The following is a 20,126-nucleotide window of genomic DNA, read 5'->3' on the forward strand; positions in this document are numbered from 1 at the left end:
ACTCTAGGCAATCGCAAATTGAAGCTATTAAGCCGCTCAGAACTATTCCACCTCGAAATTCGATAAAAAGTTAGCACCCCATTTTTAAAAAATGTAAGAAAAATGTTTATTGAGCGGAACTCTTGTTATTAACTATAGGGAACTCTTCATCTCGTCAAAAGGAAGTGGGAACTCTTATCAGAACTCTTGAGTACTATAGTTGGGGTGCTAACTTAACATACCCCTTTGGGACAATATCCTTTGAAATCAATATTTTATAAATAAAATATCAAATATATTTGTAATTTAACATTCACACACGTAAAAGTTCAAAGTAAAATGTATGAAATAACGTCGTATAGGTACAAATACAGTAAATAGACTCGTTAACGACGAATTGATAGTATCGTGATAGAACGGATTTGCTCGATTTCCTGTGTATCCCAGCACATGCGAGCGAGATTTTATCACGTGGCCATGCAAATAACGTCAGAAATATAGGTTGCACCTGTGGGCAACAAACGTGTATAACGTGATAACAACGAATCCATTAAAAGCAAATTCCAGCACATATTGTAAAACGCATAAAAAATGGATTGTACAATGAATGTACAATATATATGTGTGTAAAATTAAATAAAATATTGTACAAAAATAATAGAAACAAATAGGTTTAAAATATGAATAAAACAACAAACAGTGTTTTAGAAATCGTCTCATTTCTGTAACATTATCAACTGATGCGATTAATACATCAAAATTAATATCTTATCATATAAGTTAGCGGAACAAAATGAGCAGAATCGATTTTAACTAACATTTTTATTTGTTGCTCATTTGTTGGTAACAAGTTTCTAAAGAACTTGCTAACTTAATCTTCCTTTAGCAGAACATTATTTAAAAAAAAAACAACAGCAATAAATCTTTTCCTTTGGCAACTTATTAGCAACAAATAAAAATGTTAGTTAAAATCGATTCTACTCACTTTGTTCCACTAACTTATGAGATGTTCAAAATTACTGCATATTAATTACGCACACTAATCCAGCACAATTTTGATAAAAGCATTTTGTCCTCGACTGTCACCTCGAGAAAGCACGGTGCATGATTTAATGAAAATTCGCAATCATTTGAGCTATCTCCTCGACGACAAGGAGGTAGGTAACAGGAGAACGAGGTCGCAGGTCAATAATTCTTGGAGCCCTCAGGCGTCGCAACATCTTGCAAGCGGCAGCTGATTGGTCATCCGATACGAACTTGCTCAGGTGAGACCGGAAGTGTCACGTTATCAAGAGAAATACAATTTTGCTAAAATGCTTCCGTTATACGGAGAATTAATTTCGGTAAGGATTCAAGATTTTAATTATTGTATTTTATAAGAGTTTATCTTTATTATTATGAAGAATAATGAAGAATTTAATTTTACTTTCTTATTTTTCTTTAAGCGACTATGATCTTTGCAATACAATCGTATTATTATTACAATTGAGTTCTAAACTAAATCTCTATTTTACACTTTAAATAATATTTTCTTCTTCGTTTTTATTATTATTAACATTATAAAAGAAAATAAATGCAAAATATGATAGAATCAATAGATAATAAATACTGATAAAATTTCCGTAATAACTAACCAGAAATTTTTTTTAATGGAACCTCAAAATTATCCAGTCTAAAATTTTGTTCTTATACCTTTTGTTCTTATACTCGAAGAAAAAAAATATATTTGTACAATGAACAATTTAAAGAGAGAAGTTTTTATTTCCCGAAAATTTAATTGTTTAAACCTATAAAAACCCTTTCAATTCATAAAATTGTAAAAACAAAAAGTAATTGTTGCTACTTCAAAAAATGTTATATATGTGATTATTGGCAATTTACTTGGAAACCGAAAGATTTCGATAACACGTGTTTCACAATATTTCGCAAGTGATGGGGCATGTCCTACAGATTATTACATGGCCGTAGTAATAAACTAAATTTAACAGCGATTACTTTTTAGCTTCTCATCAATTTCTGAAGACGAGTCCGGCGACGATAATATAGATCGGCGGCCCGGAGGCGCGGGGCATCGAAAATCGAGAACACTGTAACGGCTCGGTTGAAAGCTAAAATTCCCGGAGGAAGTGTGCATAGCTCGGGCGCTGTTTGTCAAATAAAACGATCACGATAAAGAGCAGAAAGGCCGAGTTTCGAAGGGGGAGGCGTCCGGCCCCCACCTCTGGTCACTGTAAAAGTATCGTCCAGATGACGAGGCGCCGCACCGTTCGCGAAGACGATCAACGACAGACAAAATTCACGCTGTAAGTCCGACACGATCACAGCACGATCCGTACACGTGCAACCCCGCGGCTGGCAGGGGGAAATTATTGATTATTAAACTCGGGGCCCAGAGGCTTCGGCAACTATCACGAATCGATACGCCGTTACAAAATTCGCGATGCACAGTCGATTTTCGTCGCGATGTCTCACAAAAATATACTTCACTTATATTATCGAAAGAAAGATAAAGAGAGAAATATCTAACTTAAAATTATATTTTAATCTTTTCAAACATCAAATTTTAATAAAATATTCTTTTAATCATCGGAACGTATATAGTCAAGTAAGAAACAAATAATTCATAAATTATCACGTAAATAAAACTTTAAACTTAATTTATATATGTAATATTTATAAAAATATACAAATTTCAAAGTTTGATGATTATGCGACTTGAACCAAACGTATAGTAAACATATGATAAAAATACTTAGATAAAATCTTCCGCTAGGAATAACAATATTATAATCATAAGTAAGAATTATAAATCAGAATTCATATTCAGATAATTATGCGAAATTTCTTTCAGCAAGATATTATGCGTTATTACGCAGATTTGATGCGTAGAAACACACATTTGAGGTACATAATTATTGGTCATTAAGCAATGGTATCGAGCACATCGTAAACACACATCGTAACAGAATCAATCAGTACAGCTGTACAAAGCTGTTGACGGTTCTGAATCAAATCATAAAGTGTATACATGTATATAAGTATACGTATGTACATTCATATTAGATGGATTACACAGAATAAAATTTAATTGTACCGATATTTCATCGAGCCAGATGAGAGATTAAATATTTAATTGACAAGTAATATCGCCATTACTACCCGTTATTAATACTAAATTTCATTACATCATACGAATAATCCACTGAGTTGAGAGGACATATTTTTAGAATCTGAATATGTATAAAAATATTGAAAAATATATTTCATTTCAGTAATTATCTCACTCTCTAATACGAAATCATATCTAAACAATATTACTTAATTATTGTATAGATTATTACAGATAACTTTAAAATTATATTATCGTTTAAAAAAAAAAGACAAAGAGATAAGTGTCAAAGTGTTAAGATGAATATAATAGTGCATTTGAACATCATATAATTAAAAATTAGCACCTTCTCAATATTCGTCTTGAATCTCAGGTATTCTGTTTTTTGCTATATTAAATATACACTGTACGCATTGGCGTACAATAAATTAAACTAGACGGCTGTAACCGCGCGTCGGTGCGTCGCAATGGTACCATTGTGGCAATGCGTTGCACTGTACAGCGGAACTGACGGGAATTACGCGCACCTTGCTAAGGATTAACCGTGAACATCACGGACGGGCTTTTATCCCTCACCGACGACGAACCATTCGCCATCTTCCGCCGCGGGCTCTGCCACCGTTTACACGCACGTTATATTTACGTATGCACTGAGAGAGCGCGCAAACTGCGATGTATTTCTGAATTTTCAAACACGAGAGAGCTTAACTGCCAGCTAATAAAGCCCATATGCTTGATGAAGTAATTGGAGGGTACTACAGAAAATGTAAATTTCAAAATTTTCATACACGGTCTCGCGTAATAAAAAAAATTGTAATTTAAAAATAAATACCTCTAAAACCGAAAATTCATGTATAATATTTGTTATGATCTCTCTGAGGATAAATGTAAACGTATAATTTAGAAATTTCTGTATAACGCGACCCACATTAAATATTAATAAACTAAAATAGCATGAAATAAATATCCATATAAAAATTATAAGTATATATATATATATGTATATTAAAATAGTGCTTTATAATAGTTACTTATTGTTATTTTAAAGTTCTGAGAACAGACTTTTTCTTTGTCTGACTCGAATTTAAAAAATAGCTCAGAATATAAGCGTGGATACGTTAAATTAAATAGCACAAGCGTTCGAATGAAGGAAAATGAGAAGAAACAAGAGTTGCAAAATATCAAACTGTACGACACTCGAATAGACTTGATATACGAGCCGGATTTATATATCGACCGCAAGAATTTCTTTTTAGCAGTCTTGAGAATATTTTATTACGCAGATACAATTTCAGGAATCGTGACATTTTATTTCCCAATCTGTTTTACGTGACTTTTATTTTCGGTAAGTCGAAATGTAGCGTTAGTTATATGATCTTATAATTAAAGATGTGTTACAGATGTTATTGAAAAATGCGTTATCTTTACATTTTCTTTGTAAATACAAGAAATTTAATACCAAGAGTAATTTATCACGAAGATAAGGAATTATTAGATTACAATACATTATTCAAATTACATTAAATCATCATTGAGATCCAAAAGTTCTACATAATAATAATTTCAACGCACATTTAATGTTTAATTAAAATTGAATTAAAATTCTTGATATTTTGATCGACAAAAAAAATTGTAAAAAATTCGTAAAGTATATACAATGCAAGAAATATACAATGCTAAATAAATAAAATCATTTATGATTAGAGAGCATTAAATTGAAAATATTTAGCGAAGTTATAAATTTTGCGTAAACGGAAAATAACATGATCACGTGAATGGCTTTAGATCAGCAAAAGTTAAGAAGCAGATTCTAAAGGAGACATGTCTACTCCGCGAGTACCTAGTTTATAAACGACGAGAAACTTGCAAGTTTCCAAAAGCTGCTCTCTGAACGAGCGCTCCGATATAAAGTTTGAAATGTATCCGCTGCCAAATCTACCGAATAGCAGCCCAAGACATATACCGACGTTAATACAAGTACGCTCTGTAGCTCTCAAACCGAGGGCGTGACGCCAAGATAAATGGTTTGTAAGTAGAAAGTGAGATTAAGTTAATCAGAGAGCACAACCGATTGCGCGTGGCCAACGTAATAAGCAACTCGAGATAGTGTTGCACGAAGCAATTGTAAAAAAACGCGATTATAAACGATCGAGGGAATTGTACAACTCGCGAGCAATATATTATGTGCAAACTGTAATACATACAACACGTAATGCGTGACTTTAAACACATGTCCATTCGATAATTAAGAAACCTTTAAAATTATATGTGGGATGAAAAATAAATCGCGTTCTTTTAATTAATTAGAATTATTATAAGATGTCTAAAATAGAGACTGCAAGGAAATTAAAATTGAAAGTATTAATAGCTAAGCTAGCTATTAATATTTTTAACTACATCTATCGTAATAATTTAGTAATAGCGATATGATATAATTACTAAAAAAGTATTTAATATTAAAACTCGCAAAACTGCGAGTAAATGTAGTTGTTAATGAAGATTTAATAGTGGGAAAACGTTTTATCTTTCGTAAAAGAATACCGTTCTATTTACGAGTATAAAAGCGTTTATCAAACAATTACGTGCAAAGAGCTTTTATGTCACGAAAAAGAAACGAGGAAGTGAATCGCAGTCGTGAAAGTAGAAGGGCGGCAGCTTTAAAAGGAAGCGACGCAATTTTCGGTTAGGTGCTCCTTAGGCAGGCGCACGAATCTAGAGGCGGTACACGTCACGTAGACTCTTTTGTTCCACTTTCGAGTGTATCAAGTTATATTGTGTACCAGCAAGTATCGCACCGGATGTAGCAATGAGCGGCGCGGCGAGAGTCAATGAGCCATTTCCGGGGCCTCTCGCTGCAGAATATTACATTGATAACAGAAATTACCTTCCAAGTACTCGCGATGGATGGCAAGACGTGTTTCTTTTGATACCTTGGTCGAAAAAAGGAACCGCGAGGATCCGTATCACTGTATCGTGATTGGCATGTGTTACCCATGCATTCGTTATCACTTATCACTTTTTCGTATTATCAATGCAACAAGTATATACTTCACAGAATTCAGGGGTCCATAACTTCGTTTACGGCTTTACGCTTTTTTCCTCAATTTAAACTCGAGCATCTCTGAGAATCAACCTTCCTACAAGCTGCTTTCTCGACCTTATCCACTCACGTTCTCAATGGAATCATTCATGCAGAGAAATATGAGCTACTCTTGATACGATAAAGAAAACAAAAATATGCACTGAGACGATTCAGGCTTATCAGAGATTCTGAGAATCCGCAAATGACTGCTTGCAATCTATGATATATGTACATACAAAGAATTATATTTTAATTGTAAGTAATATTATATTAAATCCGTTAGAAAAAACGAAATATCGATTCATTTTTACACTTAGAGGATTAATTATAAAAAATATATTTTAAGAAATTATAAAATATCTTATTATAATTTTTGTAACAAAAAATTAATTCATTAAATTATCGAGCATAAATAAATCCGTTAACAACTAAATATGGCAATTCTAAATATTGCATAATTTATTATTTCGCGTTTCCGGAGGTTCTTACTCTAGAAAAACAGCGCCAAATGCACGAGAACTATTTTAACACGACTTGCATGATAGCTCGTGGACATTTATTGTCCACGGATCATAAAACACGAAGTATTCGATTGTAACTGGCGTGCATTTTGTTTATGGAAGAGAAATCTCGCGGGCGAAAAATCACGACACGCTTGACGAAACTCTTATCCGAGTTGACTACATTTCCTTATCTCGTATGCAACACAAACGCGGCTCGAAATATCGACAATCTTTATTACTCTCGTGATTATTGTTTGAACATGAAAAATGTGTCACAAGCACGATTAGATCATCAGTTAAGTGAACAAAGCGCGAAATATGTCCGCTGCGCGGATTATATTTCCAGGACGTTAAACATAATTGTGATGATCGGGGTGTATCTTATCCCACGAGAACAAATATCGCGGCGTACGGTACGAAAGAACGAATTAAATGAGCCCGAGGGGACTCGCGTGATCCACGGTATCTCCGTAGGGCGGTTATAAGAAGAAAAACGAAAGCGAGAGAGAAGAATCGAGAGAGAGAGAGGGACGGGCGAGGGAGAGCGCATTGAAACGCGTCATTCGATCGCGAGGCCGGTATCAGGTGCAAACCAGTTTCGGTGCATATAGAAGAGCCGGCGCGAACCCGTCGTGCATCGGCGATCTGCAAATGGCGATACGTACTCCCCGTATATGAATGTATATGTGCGTGTGCGTGAAAACGCGCGCCCGACCTGTTACTGAACGAGTTCGTGCAACGATGTAAATCCATTGGGCTTTGAGAAGTATACGTACCGCGTGTTACTATCGTACATACTTTACGCGCCTTCTCGCCGTGAAAATCTGAATATAAAATAAATCACCTTGCGAACGACACACCGTGATCTTATACCAGCCGGCGGAATCGCGTGGTCGTAAACGATCTCAGAATTTTTATGCGAGATTTTATAAATGCCGATTATTCTGAACAACCGTAGAGCGCGTTGAGAGATACATAGGACATAATTCTTCCTTTATTTATCGAGGCATTTAAGAAGAGTGCAAATTATGGTAAATATATTTGGAACATGTAAAGGAATGGTAACATTTTTTTGCAATATTACTCTTGAATTAAAAAATTCTATGATTGTTTATACGTACACATATTAAAATTCAACAACGGAAAAAGTCTAATACAGATTAATTTGTATAAAATTACTGTTTAAACTTAAAACATTAAAATATATTATTAACTGACAAAAAATTAACAATAAAAATAATTATAGTATTAAAATATTCTATATGTAATAACTTTCTTAAATACATATTTAGACGACTAAATATTTTGGTATATCATATAAGTTGAAAGTGACACACTATTTGCGAATACTCAAAGTTCCTCAAAGCAATCTCTTCAAGAATGTGTCTTGCCTCTAGGATCTACTTTCGCGCACGAGATTTGCCTTTTCTTGCAGTCGCTAATGCAATCTCTTCCATGTCTACGTGCAGAATTATACGGCTTGAAAATTACTGGAAAGAGGCTGTGCCTCTTGGAAGAGGATCAATCGTCCAGTAATAATCCAGTAACAAAGTCGTGCGTTCGATGCGTACATGCATTAACCGCGATTTTCTACAGAACGACTCGACAATTTCGATAATAATGATGCGTGACGATCATACTCCGATTAATTTTATTGGAGTTACGCAACGACAAATCTAGTCAATTGCCACGACTACGGTTCAACGATCGAGCGTTAAATAAATCAATTGCGCGCCCTGAGACGAACGGTCGATCCGGTTAAATGATCGATAGCAATACCGGCACTTAAAACGTTCACACATGCATAAAATTAACTCGATACGCGACGCTTCGTGATCCATAAAAAAGATTTAATCAGGGTAGATAGTCGTTAATAAGAGTAATTTAAGATATCAAGTCCCTCGTTCACTCGATACCACAATATCTTCTACTAAAGCCAAAGTCCAAGTAAAAAAATTATAAAAATTAAATCTAGTTTTACGAGAATATTTTTATTTTCCCTTATAAACAAAACGTATATATTGTACAGAATGTACGATCTCGTGAGTGAATATATACATCGCACTGAGAGAAATAATATTCCTCACGTCCACACAGTTTCGAGAAAAGGAAGACTGAATTCATATCACGTTTTGGGAGACGCGCGACACACCTGCAAGACACGTCAGTTTAAGGCAAGATTACAGTGAACGTCTCGGTCGCTCGCTTGATCCCTCGTTTCAGCGAGCCATGCTCGAACTAAAACATCATGTCGATAGGAATTAGAAGGAACAAGATTCGAAAGCCTGCTTTTAATGCTGCTAAAGATTAAAATCGAGATCGCGCGTGGCAACGCAGTTACACGGATATAACTAACACGTACTTTATGCTAAATGCTTCGAATTATCGAACAGAGTAAATATAAATCACGATGCATAAATAATTATTTTACCTTGACTTGCGATATCTACGACAGCTGAGGAAAACTTCAGAGCAAATCTACGGTACAGTCGTAAAATTGGAACAGTCCGGTTTCTATATTGAAATAAAGTTGACGGCTGAATAATATCAGCGATTTGTTAAACCATAAAATCTTCTTTGTTAATTATAACTTATAGATGTTAAATTTGCACAGTAAGCTATAGCGCTTTGCTGTACCCAATCTATTTTTTTAATTATAAATTACTATCGCGCATGTATTATAATTATCAGAATATCGATCGCACAACACATTTCATATTCTCGAAGTTAATCATATGTAACGTGCAAAATTGGAACGGCTTCTAACGATTTTATCAATATCGTCGACATATAAACGTCAAATTTGACCTTTTATTTAAATATCAAGTATATAATAATGAAAAAAAGAATCACGTAATCTTGTTTCGATTTCTATTTCGAATAAGTGTATAAATTATGAGAAGTACATCTGTTACAAAAAATAATCGTTATCTCGATATTCTTATAAACTTTGGCAGTAAATTGATCACACAATTGCTAAATGACTTCGTAGCAAAGGATCGCGTTTGACATTTCTTATTATTGTTAGTATTTGCCCCTATCGTATTTCGAGAAGTAACACGACGATACACAAAGTTGTTTATCGACTCGACTTCTCCCATGTATAATACAAGACCGACGCAAATGTAAAGACGACGTGCGCCGCAAAATACCAACGGGAAGAAATCAATTCGCTGCGAAATATTCGGCGTAAAATAAATGTACACATTGAATATTCTGATCATTCCTCCGTATTTCCGATTTCTTATTGATAATTCATATCAGTGCAGTATACAGTTTTCTTTTTAAAATGAAATTTAAAAAAAATAAAAATAAAAAACCATTTAAGATCGGAGTGTAGCCGTTTTTATCACGGAAATCAAGACGATTTTATTGAAATATCTAAAAATTTAATTGTGTAAAGATAACTTCTTTTTAAAATGAAATTTAAAAAAAATAAAAATAAAAAACCATTTAAGATCGGGGTGTAGCCGTTTTTATCACGGAAATCAAGACGATTTTATTGAAATATCTAAAAATTTAATTGCGTAAAGATAATTTTGTTAGACCATCAAAATAATTATTTTTCCAAGTTCAGTGCAAAAACTCCAATTTCTGTGTAATAATAGTCATAACGAATATTGTAAAATAAATCCTTTATGTACTAATTAAAGAAAAAGAATAAGTTATAAATAATTTCTAAAGATCGGTATAATAGAAACACGCCAAATATCATTTGTCGTGTTGAGAAATCTAGGTGCACATGAACTCAACGCATGTAGAGCGCAGCGCCCACGGGATGGAATCACGGTAAGAACGGTAAGTAGCGAAAAACAAAAAAATAAATAAAAGAGAAAAGCACAATGCGGTCCTACCGACATCTCTAAACGCTTATTACGCGGCATTACCGGCAGCCCTGTATATGTATAATACGCGGTCACGCGACGTTAACCATTGCGGCAACTCCACGTCCAGGAGCAGTGCAAGTTTTTTGTCTCGATGTGCTGTGCGCTCGTGGCGCTGGATAATTGTATCCAAGGATATCCGTAATTACCAAGAGATCATTCGAAGCGACGGTGCACGAGAAAAAGAGCGTAAGAGATGAAGTATAAAAAAAAGAATTTTCTTCTAATCTGCAGCACTCATTGAAGTTAGTGCATTCGAGTGGAGATTGACCTGCGAATACACACTTATGGGTGCATCAATATTTACATATGTATATCGCGGCAATTTAATAAAGTGTCCATAAATTGTCGACTCTAATTGAAAAATTGCGTATAAAGTAGTAGAGCTTATACAAAATTGATCTTGCTTGAAAACTACTGTAAACGATACGCCACTTTTCTTCGCCATATTAAACGATAATGATTGCAAGATTAAACATAAAATATAAATACATTTGCAAATGCAATACATACTAAAAATGAAATTAGAAAATAAAAATTCAAAACTATGTTTTAAATAACCGTAAAGATTAAATGTCTGTATTTCTGATAAGAAATATCCTACTTTCTCTAAAATATAGGATGTTCAAATATTTTTTTGCGCTATGTTAAAAGATTGCAAAGTATCGAATATATCAGATTAAGGCTTCTTGGAAAAGATATTATTTGAACGTGATAGGTGGTATCATTATGCAAACTGTAGGGCCTTGTCTGGGATGCGATAAGATGACCTGAAGCGTGCATTCTCTGTAGAGATCATTTTACAAAACGAAATAGTTAATTTGCGCGCGACTGTTATATTATAAGCTCTATATTGCAAATTAATTTCATTATTAATTCAATTATATTATTAATTTATTAATTTTTTATTCATTATTAAACATGCTAACAAAAGAATCAGAATAAAAAAAAATTAAAATATAATAAATTAAATAAAAGAATGTAGTTCTTTGTGTTAAAAATTATAAAAGCGGATAAAATTAGAAATAAATACATAAAAATTTTATTTAAATTGCTTTTGGGAGAGAATATTCGTTCCTAAAAACATCATCAAAACGTATTCCGACGTAAAGTTCCGTAAATTTACTCCACAGTTCTTTATCACTGAGGATCTAAGTGGCTGTGCGTAAAACGTTTGTATAATTGAACGAAGCAAAGTGTGAAATTGTTGGTGATAATTTAAACGGATGAGAAGTCGTAACGCGTTCAGCAGTAAAACACTGAAATTCCACGCCTCAAAAAGAAACACATGTTATCTTAGTCAAATTAATCTCGCAGTTACGAAACCTATTTAAAAACATCGATGGTATCTCGGCGCATGTTAATGTTTCTTTTTCAAGAAATTGAAACTAATAAGTAATTTACACATTAAAATTTTAAAACTTTATAGGAGTATAATTTATTCATTTTTTCTCCTTAAGATCTTTTAAATTTAAATTTCTTAAAAATATTTAAAAAATTAGTTTTTTTTTCTGCCAGAATAGTAAAGTTATGAATATTCTTCTTTCGTATAGTATTCTTATTAGCGTGATTCAGCTTAATACTGTTTATGTCACATTTTAACACTTGTACCATATTTGACTATAATCTGAACTCTTTATCTTTATCTCATAATATAATTTCGTTTCAAGTGTTAATTACTTTGTTTAAACTATCATTTATCGAAATAAATTTTAATAATATTCTCAATCAATATTTAAAAAGATTATTCTTAGCACAAATAGTACAATAAATATAGTTTGCTGCAAAAATAGTGTTTACATTTGGCGCGCGTACTAATAAAGCAATAAGATTATCCACGTAATTATTTCGCATGGGAAGACGGACATACAGCAGATGAATTTTTATTAAGAATTATTTAATTTATGATTACCTAATATATTTTTATTTAAACTTTCATTTTCGTAAAGCCTTCGATATTATTTCTCTTTTTGTTGTAATGTATATGCAAAATAAGAAGAAAAATAAACGTGGAAGAACAAGAGATAGATTTTCCGTAGAAGGAAGGTAGTTAAGCACGGGAAGAGCAATAAGAAACATAGCAGACCCGCATGTGACATTTGAGACACTTTTTCCCTTTCTCCAGCTATCTCTTGTCGTCTTCTCGATGCCTCGATGCCCTCTCGAAAGGCTTCAGTTGGCAAGAAGGAGGAAGAGAAAGAGATTGAAACGTCTCCTCCTGGCCAGCTGGTACCACTTCCCTCCGTCTTTAATCTCTCCCCGCCTGTCTCGACACGAGGACGAGCTCGATGAGAGACACCGCTACCCTCCTTCCCTACCGTCCTCTTTCTTCTCATCGTTTTCGTACCATACAGAATATCGTAGCGTATTGTAGACTTTTTGAAAGAGCACAAAGGAATGCTCTCTCTCTCTGTGAGCCATTTTGAAATGGCCTAAGAGAACCGCACGAAAAACGCGTGTTTATTCATAGAAAAGATCAGCAATATCAACTGCTTCAAATGAACATTTCTGTAACAACCGTCGGTATTTATCGTACGAAAATATTATGTAAGTTGTACCACGAATGCGAATAATAAGCGTGAGAGTAACAGAAAGATATTATTTAAACAAGTCATTGAAACAGTTTAACGTACGTACAAAGGACTTATTCTGCCGAGTATTCAGTAAGCTAATTTCCCATAACAATCCATCGCCGGTACTTAAAACGGCTGTTTAGGTAGACGGTGTAGCAAGTAAACTAAAGGAAACGTGCAACGGTGCATGAATATAGAAATACAAGATCAAAGACCAGAGGCTTTCTGTTTAACGAGCGCGGAAGAACATATCATAATAAACCAAATAAAACACGTAATGCAGATGTATTATTATAAGCGCAGTACTTTTTTAATATCAACAAAAAATAATGATATCGGCAAAATTTTCCATATATGTCTAATAATATCAGATGCGTAACACGTGTAATGCAAAGCTTTGTGCAAAAACAAACATTGTTTATACATTTTAAGAATTCTTTGAAAAAAGAGATCACACATTCGACATGAGGAAGAAAATTAAAACAACAATCTTAAAAAAAAAACGGATTACGTTGCCGAATTTTTCTTCCGGTTTAAAACTGTACGCACGTAAATAAATCTTAAAAAGATGTCTTTTCCAAAATAAAAGGAAAGGCCGACCACGTTAATTGGTTTGCGACGGAATCTGTGACGGCAACAAGCCATTAGACATGTTTTTCTAGGCGCTACCACTTCACGTAGAGATAATATTTTGACGATGCGTGGTCGTATGTGTATGTGTGTACGTGTGAGTGTGTAGAACCGCGTACATTAGTTGGCATTTAGGCCACCTTATGCAAACACGAATTTTCGATGGTCAAGTCGCAGCAATAACACTTTCATACGCAAACAACACGGAAGTCCCGGGCGAGTTACCGAAGTTTGCCCTGCATAGTCGCGTTTAAACTATATTTCTTCCTTTTTTTGTGCATTGGCTGTCGCTTTCCACACTTGAAAAACGCACCTATGCAAATCCATTAACGTCTCTTCATACTCCGAGATTGTTCAGAGCGCGCGCGATACGCGCGTCCATTACACACGTTCAGCTGAAGAGAAAAGAAAATAAAAGCATGCTCGAGGAACTTCAGGTTCAACGGTACGCTTGAGTTAAAATAGAAAATAGATTATATTACTGACTAAATACATTAAACTTCCAATAACTAAATATATTAAAATTCTTCTTAAATTCTCCGAAAAAATAGTTTAAATATTAAAAATATTTAAAAATAAGAAGAACACAAAAAATCAAAATTAAATCAAAATAATATTAAAAATTAGAAAAGATATAGAATATTTTATGATTTAAAACGCGGGTTAGATATTATACCTTATGAAGTAATTTAATTTTCAAGCCAACAGAGACAAAAAAAATATTCGTTCGAAATAAAGAATAGGATTGATTTTTTCTTGAGTTAAATGTCAAACTATGAAAAGCGACAATATTATCTATCAATCTCATATATGAGAAAGAAGTATTTAATACTTTCTCCCATCGAGAACGTATCTATCTATATATACCTATCTATTCACTCAGACATAATCTATCGCACAAATCTCCGACTCAAAATCGTCGTCAATATTTCACTTCATCTGTAAAGGAATGTAACGTGCCATTGAATGCCTTGATCGCCGTGAACGGGTTATAGTATACCTTAGTAAATATAGAATAAGATACATCTTATATCGGACGAATATCAAGTATTATCGATATATTATCGATCAAATAGCGAGAATTGATAATAGAGACTCTCTCTCTTTCTATTCGAAGAAAAGAGATGCACGTTTAGAACCGGCTAACCTCGATATCAAATATACAGCCTGTCTTTACCAGCAATATTTATTTATCCGGATCGCGATTCACCGGGAACCCTTCCCGGTTTATCGGATCATTCGACGTGTCCGAGATCGGATAATTGTTCCGAGAATAGATTGCGATAGCACTGTTCCTTCCCATGAGAGACAATTGCGTAGATAATCTTATTAGTGCGCTAAATGTACGGCTTGATGTACGGTATGAGATAAAGTGCGGAAAAAGTTTGTGAAGTTAGCATGATATTCTATTAATATAGAAGAATAATGGCAGTTGCAGTAGCACTTCTCATTTTACAGTTCTTTAAATAAAAGAAAGTTTCGCTTATACTAAAAATAATAAAAAATTAAAATACCACGTGCTTACTTTGCGAATGTAGCACGACACTTTCCCCTCTAAAGTACAAAAAATAAATATTATTACTCAAATTCTAATATATGTAAGTAACTTGAATATCGTATATATTTAAAAAATGATCAAAGATTTAATGAGCTTAATATAAGGTTTGCTATATGTAAACTTGAAATGTTAAGTTTTAATATTGATTGTACAAATATAATTAATATTGATTATTAAACGTAATTTTTTAATCTATCTTTACTTTACAGAAAAGTAACGAAAGAAACAACGAACCGTTAGTTTCTAAGTAATGATAATATAGTAGGTAATGCGTTAAAATTAATGCTTTTAAAATTAATAACGAATAACGATAACGAATTGTTTCTTACAAAAAGTAACGATAATGATAACGCGTTTATGAAGTGACACGTTCACGTATATTTTTATAATTTTATTAGTACGTTAGATATTTGTTGACATATTTGCTGAATTTCTGAAGATTAAAATAGTACTTACTTTCGACCGCTGTCGAGAAATCTGTCGAATTCCACCGACATCTTGCAACAAAGGGCCCGCCGATTGTGTGAGGACGAACACTTAGTGTTGATCATGTGGCCGTCTGAAAGCAAAGGAAGGGACTTGAATGTAGGGTGGGCGTGCAATTAATTAAGAGGTTAATAATCATCATTCTCGTGAGCCGCTGCTACGGCGGTCTAATTAATTCGGGCTGATGGTTCTCGCTTCTTCAGGAGCGAGAACCATCCTTTCGAGGAGAGAATGTATCACGATCGATGATATGCACGTGTATACGGGGTATCCCTTGTACCAAACTACCAAATCAGAAATAATTAATAATCGTGCTCGAAGAATTATTGTAAATTAAACTATACGTGTAAAAGGGAAAAGAAATTCAAAATAAAAATTCATTACCATAAGACAGAATAATAAGTATAATAAATAATCATAACAATTATTATAAAACATAATTAATTTCATCATATTAAAAATACAAATACAGTATATCGATAAAGTGAATACACTTTGTTCTCAGTAAAAACAATTTGAATAAAAAACAATCGAATGCTGTGTAATTAAGAATCCACCGAATCAATTTCTATATAACCAGTATTTGTTATGGTATCATTACGTGAGATCTCCCGCGTAAGATTGTCGACATCCACACCTGGATAAATCGCGAAGGATGGATCGAGTTCGAGTCAGGTAGAAATGGTAATGAGAAATGGTCGATGCGGAGGTGCAAACCGGTGCAGAGCGCGTGGTGAGGTCAAATGTCGGACGGTGCCCGAGGGTTCGCGTGCTCATCCCTCCTCCTGCGACCTTCCGCACCCGATATTATCCTCCTCGGGACCCGCGTCCACCCACGCTCCTGCCTCCGCTCGTGACTAATGCGTGGCTCGGGTTATGAGCGAAGCATGAAATAATATCGAGTTTATTATAGGAATGCCTGCGTGCGTTACAGTAATCCGAGCGATTTCATCTTTTTAATGCAAGAACAGCCTACGACTGTCGTATACGTGCATTCGACTTTCATCATTTAAATGAATCCTTCAATATCATTTCATCTCGCGTGCGAAAGTATCGTAATTGCGATGCTTTCCCTTTACAATTTCTTTCTTTCGTTTCCTTTCTTGTACTCGGACGCGAGAACAGTGTTATTGTCCAGATGACCGAAATAACGAGAACGTGCTTTTCACCTCGTCCACTGAGTATCATTCACGTTCGCGGTGCATCTTTCCGTCCTCCCTCAGCCATTTCTCATCATCCGCTTTCTCCGCCTGCTCGTCATCTACATCCGCGCCCGAGGGTGCAATTGGGATGCACTCCATAGTAGGTTGGCAATGATATCACCGGTTAGAACTTGCCGTTGTTATTATTCCAAGTATTATAAGCTAACTTTATACATTGCGATTAAAGCAATAAACGATAAATGCGATTTTTTGTTACGTTTATAGAAAGAAAATTTGCTCCAGTAATAATAAAATCTTGATATGAATTTATTTTAGAAATGGCTACAAAATTAAATTTCAATAATTCTTATTAAATTTTATATATTATATAGTGAAATCAAATATGAAAGGAAATAACTGTTATAAAATTATACGTTTAAGTAAATTTTAGTAAAAGTAAAAATATCCCTACTAAAATCAATTAAAAACGCGGTTCTATTTCTTAATGCGATAATAAGTTCTAAAAAAAGAATATTAACAAAGATTAAAAATAAAGACTACAATTAATTCAAGCGAATAATTTTTTGCAGTTAATTTTAATCTATATTTTAATAAACAAGTTAATCTATTTATTAATTTAATTATAAATATCATATATATATTTGTTCCAAGAACCCGATGACGAAGCTCTACGGTTTCACGTATTATAAAGAAGTTATCGACGTAATTGATTAATCTATCGATCATTGCATCTCGTGCAGCGTACTTGCGTGCGGAGTTCGCAAACCGGTCGGTCTAACATGTACCTATGTAGAATATCATAGAATCTATCGAACAGCTCGCACACGTGCCCTCGGCCTCTTTCGACACATCGATTTCTCTTTATTGGACACCCGGTGTCTCGATCAGCAAGTAATTATCCAATACTGACGTGTTAACATATTCGCATCGCAATGTTAATAAAACGATAAAGTAATTCCAAATAAAAGAATATCTTTAAGTGAAAAAAGTCGATTCGCATATATAAATAAAATAATTTTATCTTTCTCGTTTGAAAATATAATAAACTTATTGTATTACATACAATTCAGATGCAATCATTGCAAAAATAAAAATATATAAAAAATATTAAAATTAATATATTACATTAATTTGATTAAAATATTTTCATAAATTTAAAGAAATAAAAAAATATGCGTTAGCAGATTTAGCAAATTTGTTAGTTTACAAATTTACAAAATTAATTTAGCTTTTATCTAGTTTGCTTAAAAAATTTATTTCGTTCAAAAAGACGATAGATTACGTCTCTCGTAATATTAAATAATAAAATAGTAATACAAATAGAAATCGTATCACGCTTATTTCAGCGCTCCCAATTTAGAGATGCCCCAAGCAATTATCCAAATAAACCGCACCTTAATTCGACTTTCTGAACGGATGACCGAGACACGGATATGACTAAACTTTCGAAATGATTGACGAGCAACTCGGCTCCTACGAGTGAACGAAACAAGCTCCTGCACACGCGCTCATTTCGCCAGCAATTATCGCATAAATGAGGGCGACCATTAAACTCGCCATCGTAATTATCCGTGCCTTGTCTTACACACAGAATACACGTACTTCGCTTGAATTTTTTAATAAAGTCATTTATTGACGAAAATGTTACGCTCTCATACATCGACAAGATGTTCTCACAATCTCAAGATAATCAACGTAACAACATTCGTCGCTATTGATGCTCATGTAAATTTTCCTTTATAAAACTGCAGTCAGTGAAGCGGTAATGTATGATGTTTGGAAATACGATACTGTTACATATTAATATTGCTGCAATTGCATTGCAAACTAAGTGCGGAAACAAATCGAAATAAATCGAAATAAATTCTCTATGCGTGGAAAAAATAACAGCGATATATCGTCTCTAAAAAGCAATGAGAATAAATAAGAGAAAAGAGGAGAAAAGTTATATTGAATTTAATATAAACTCGATTAGTTGCTCAATAATGTTGTAATTGGAAAATATGTGTAATAGTCATTATTCGATATTACGAGTACTATCGGTATCAAATCAAACGCGTATTTTTACTTTAACATAAGAGTTCTCTTAATTTTATCTCGTGTTCTGCAAACGTTATAGACGACTCTATATGTGAAATACAATATAATTATTTAATTATACGATAATAATTATATATGTTATATAATTAAATAAAATAATTATATTATTTTATTTATTTATATAACATGTAATTAATTCTAAATTAATTTCTGTGTGTATCATCTTATGCATTTTATTATTATACTGTAAACTTTAGCAGAAATAAAAATCAAATTATAATATAACAAACTAAAAACGATGTCATTATGTAACAATGTCATCAAGGCAAATCTTTCATTTTTTTTTAATTAACAATTTATTTATTTATTGTGTTTCATGTTTTGTTTGATTTATTATTTAAATATTAAACATTATATAAAGTAAATATAAATCCCCATATATATATATATACATATATAAATTAGATATGTTAAGATAATTCTTGTTAAATTTTTGAATAAAATTAGAAGTCGCAGTTCATAAAAAGTTGAAATAGAGCAATGTATACATCTGAATAATAGATACGAATAATTAAATAATTAAAAAAACTTATTCTTAATCATACAAAGTTAGTTTCATAAAAAAAATTATTAACAAATACTCACTAGTTTGGTTTTGAAAATAAGGATCATCTCTGTCGGTGAAGAACCAGGTCTGTAAACAGAAATAAAAAAATCATTATATTTTGATTATTGATATGTACATGCATGTATACGCTTTTTCGATTATACCCGATGCGACGGAATAATCATGCTATGGCACGTACGCATTTGATTGTTTACCGCAGACCGTCCAGCCAAACAATACGCATCACGTATCGATCATAAATTTCAATCCCTTTCTTATCCCTTCGAAACGGATCGCTCCATCCGCGTCAGTGTATGTTATATGCAATAAATCTTACAGCTTTGAATCACTTCGCGTTACTATGATACACTTTTCTCTTATTTATATTCACGGGATAGCGAAATCACAAATTCCGAAAACAAAAATAAGGAGATAGAGACGAATCGAGAAAAATATCATATGTAAATGTTTTGTTGTAAACATACGTGCAGTATTACAAGACTGACATTTCT

General features: G+C 33.3%; 1 protein-coding gene across 1 annotated transcript in view; it reads right to left on the minus strand.

Annotated features, from left to right (window-relative positions):
- fng (Fringe glycosyltransferase) overlaps positions 1 to 20,126 on the minus strand; it is an 89,745-nt gene that overhangs the window by 58,195 nt on the left and 11,424 nt on the right. The window contains exons 3-4 of the mRNA XM_018543403.1: positions 19,653 to 19,701; positions 15,775 to 15,877 (exon numbers count right to left, since the gene is read on the minus strand). Coding sequence (XP_018398905.1) covers positions 15,775 to 15,877; positions 19,653 to 19,701 — 152 coding nt within the window. The remainder of the gene's footprint in view (positions 1 to 15,774; positions 15,878 to 19,652; positions 19,702 to 20,126) is intronic.

Source organism: Cyphomyrmex costatus, unplaced genomic scaffold, assembly GCF_001594065.2.
Source record: "Cyphomyrmex costatus isolate MS0001 unplaced genomic scaffold, Ccosl1.0 scaffold374, whole genome shotgun sequence".
Classification (NCBI taxonomy): domain Eukaryota; kingdom Metazoa; phylum Arthropoda; class Insecta; order Hymenoptera; family Formicidae; genus Cyphomyrmex; species Cyphomyrmex costatus.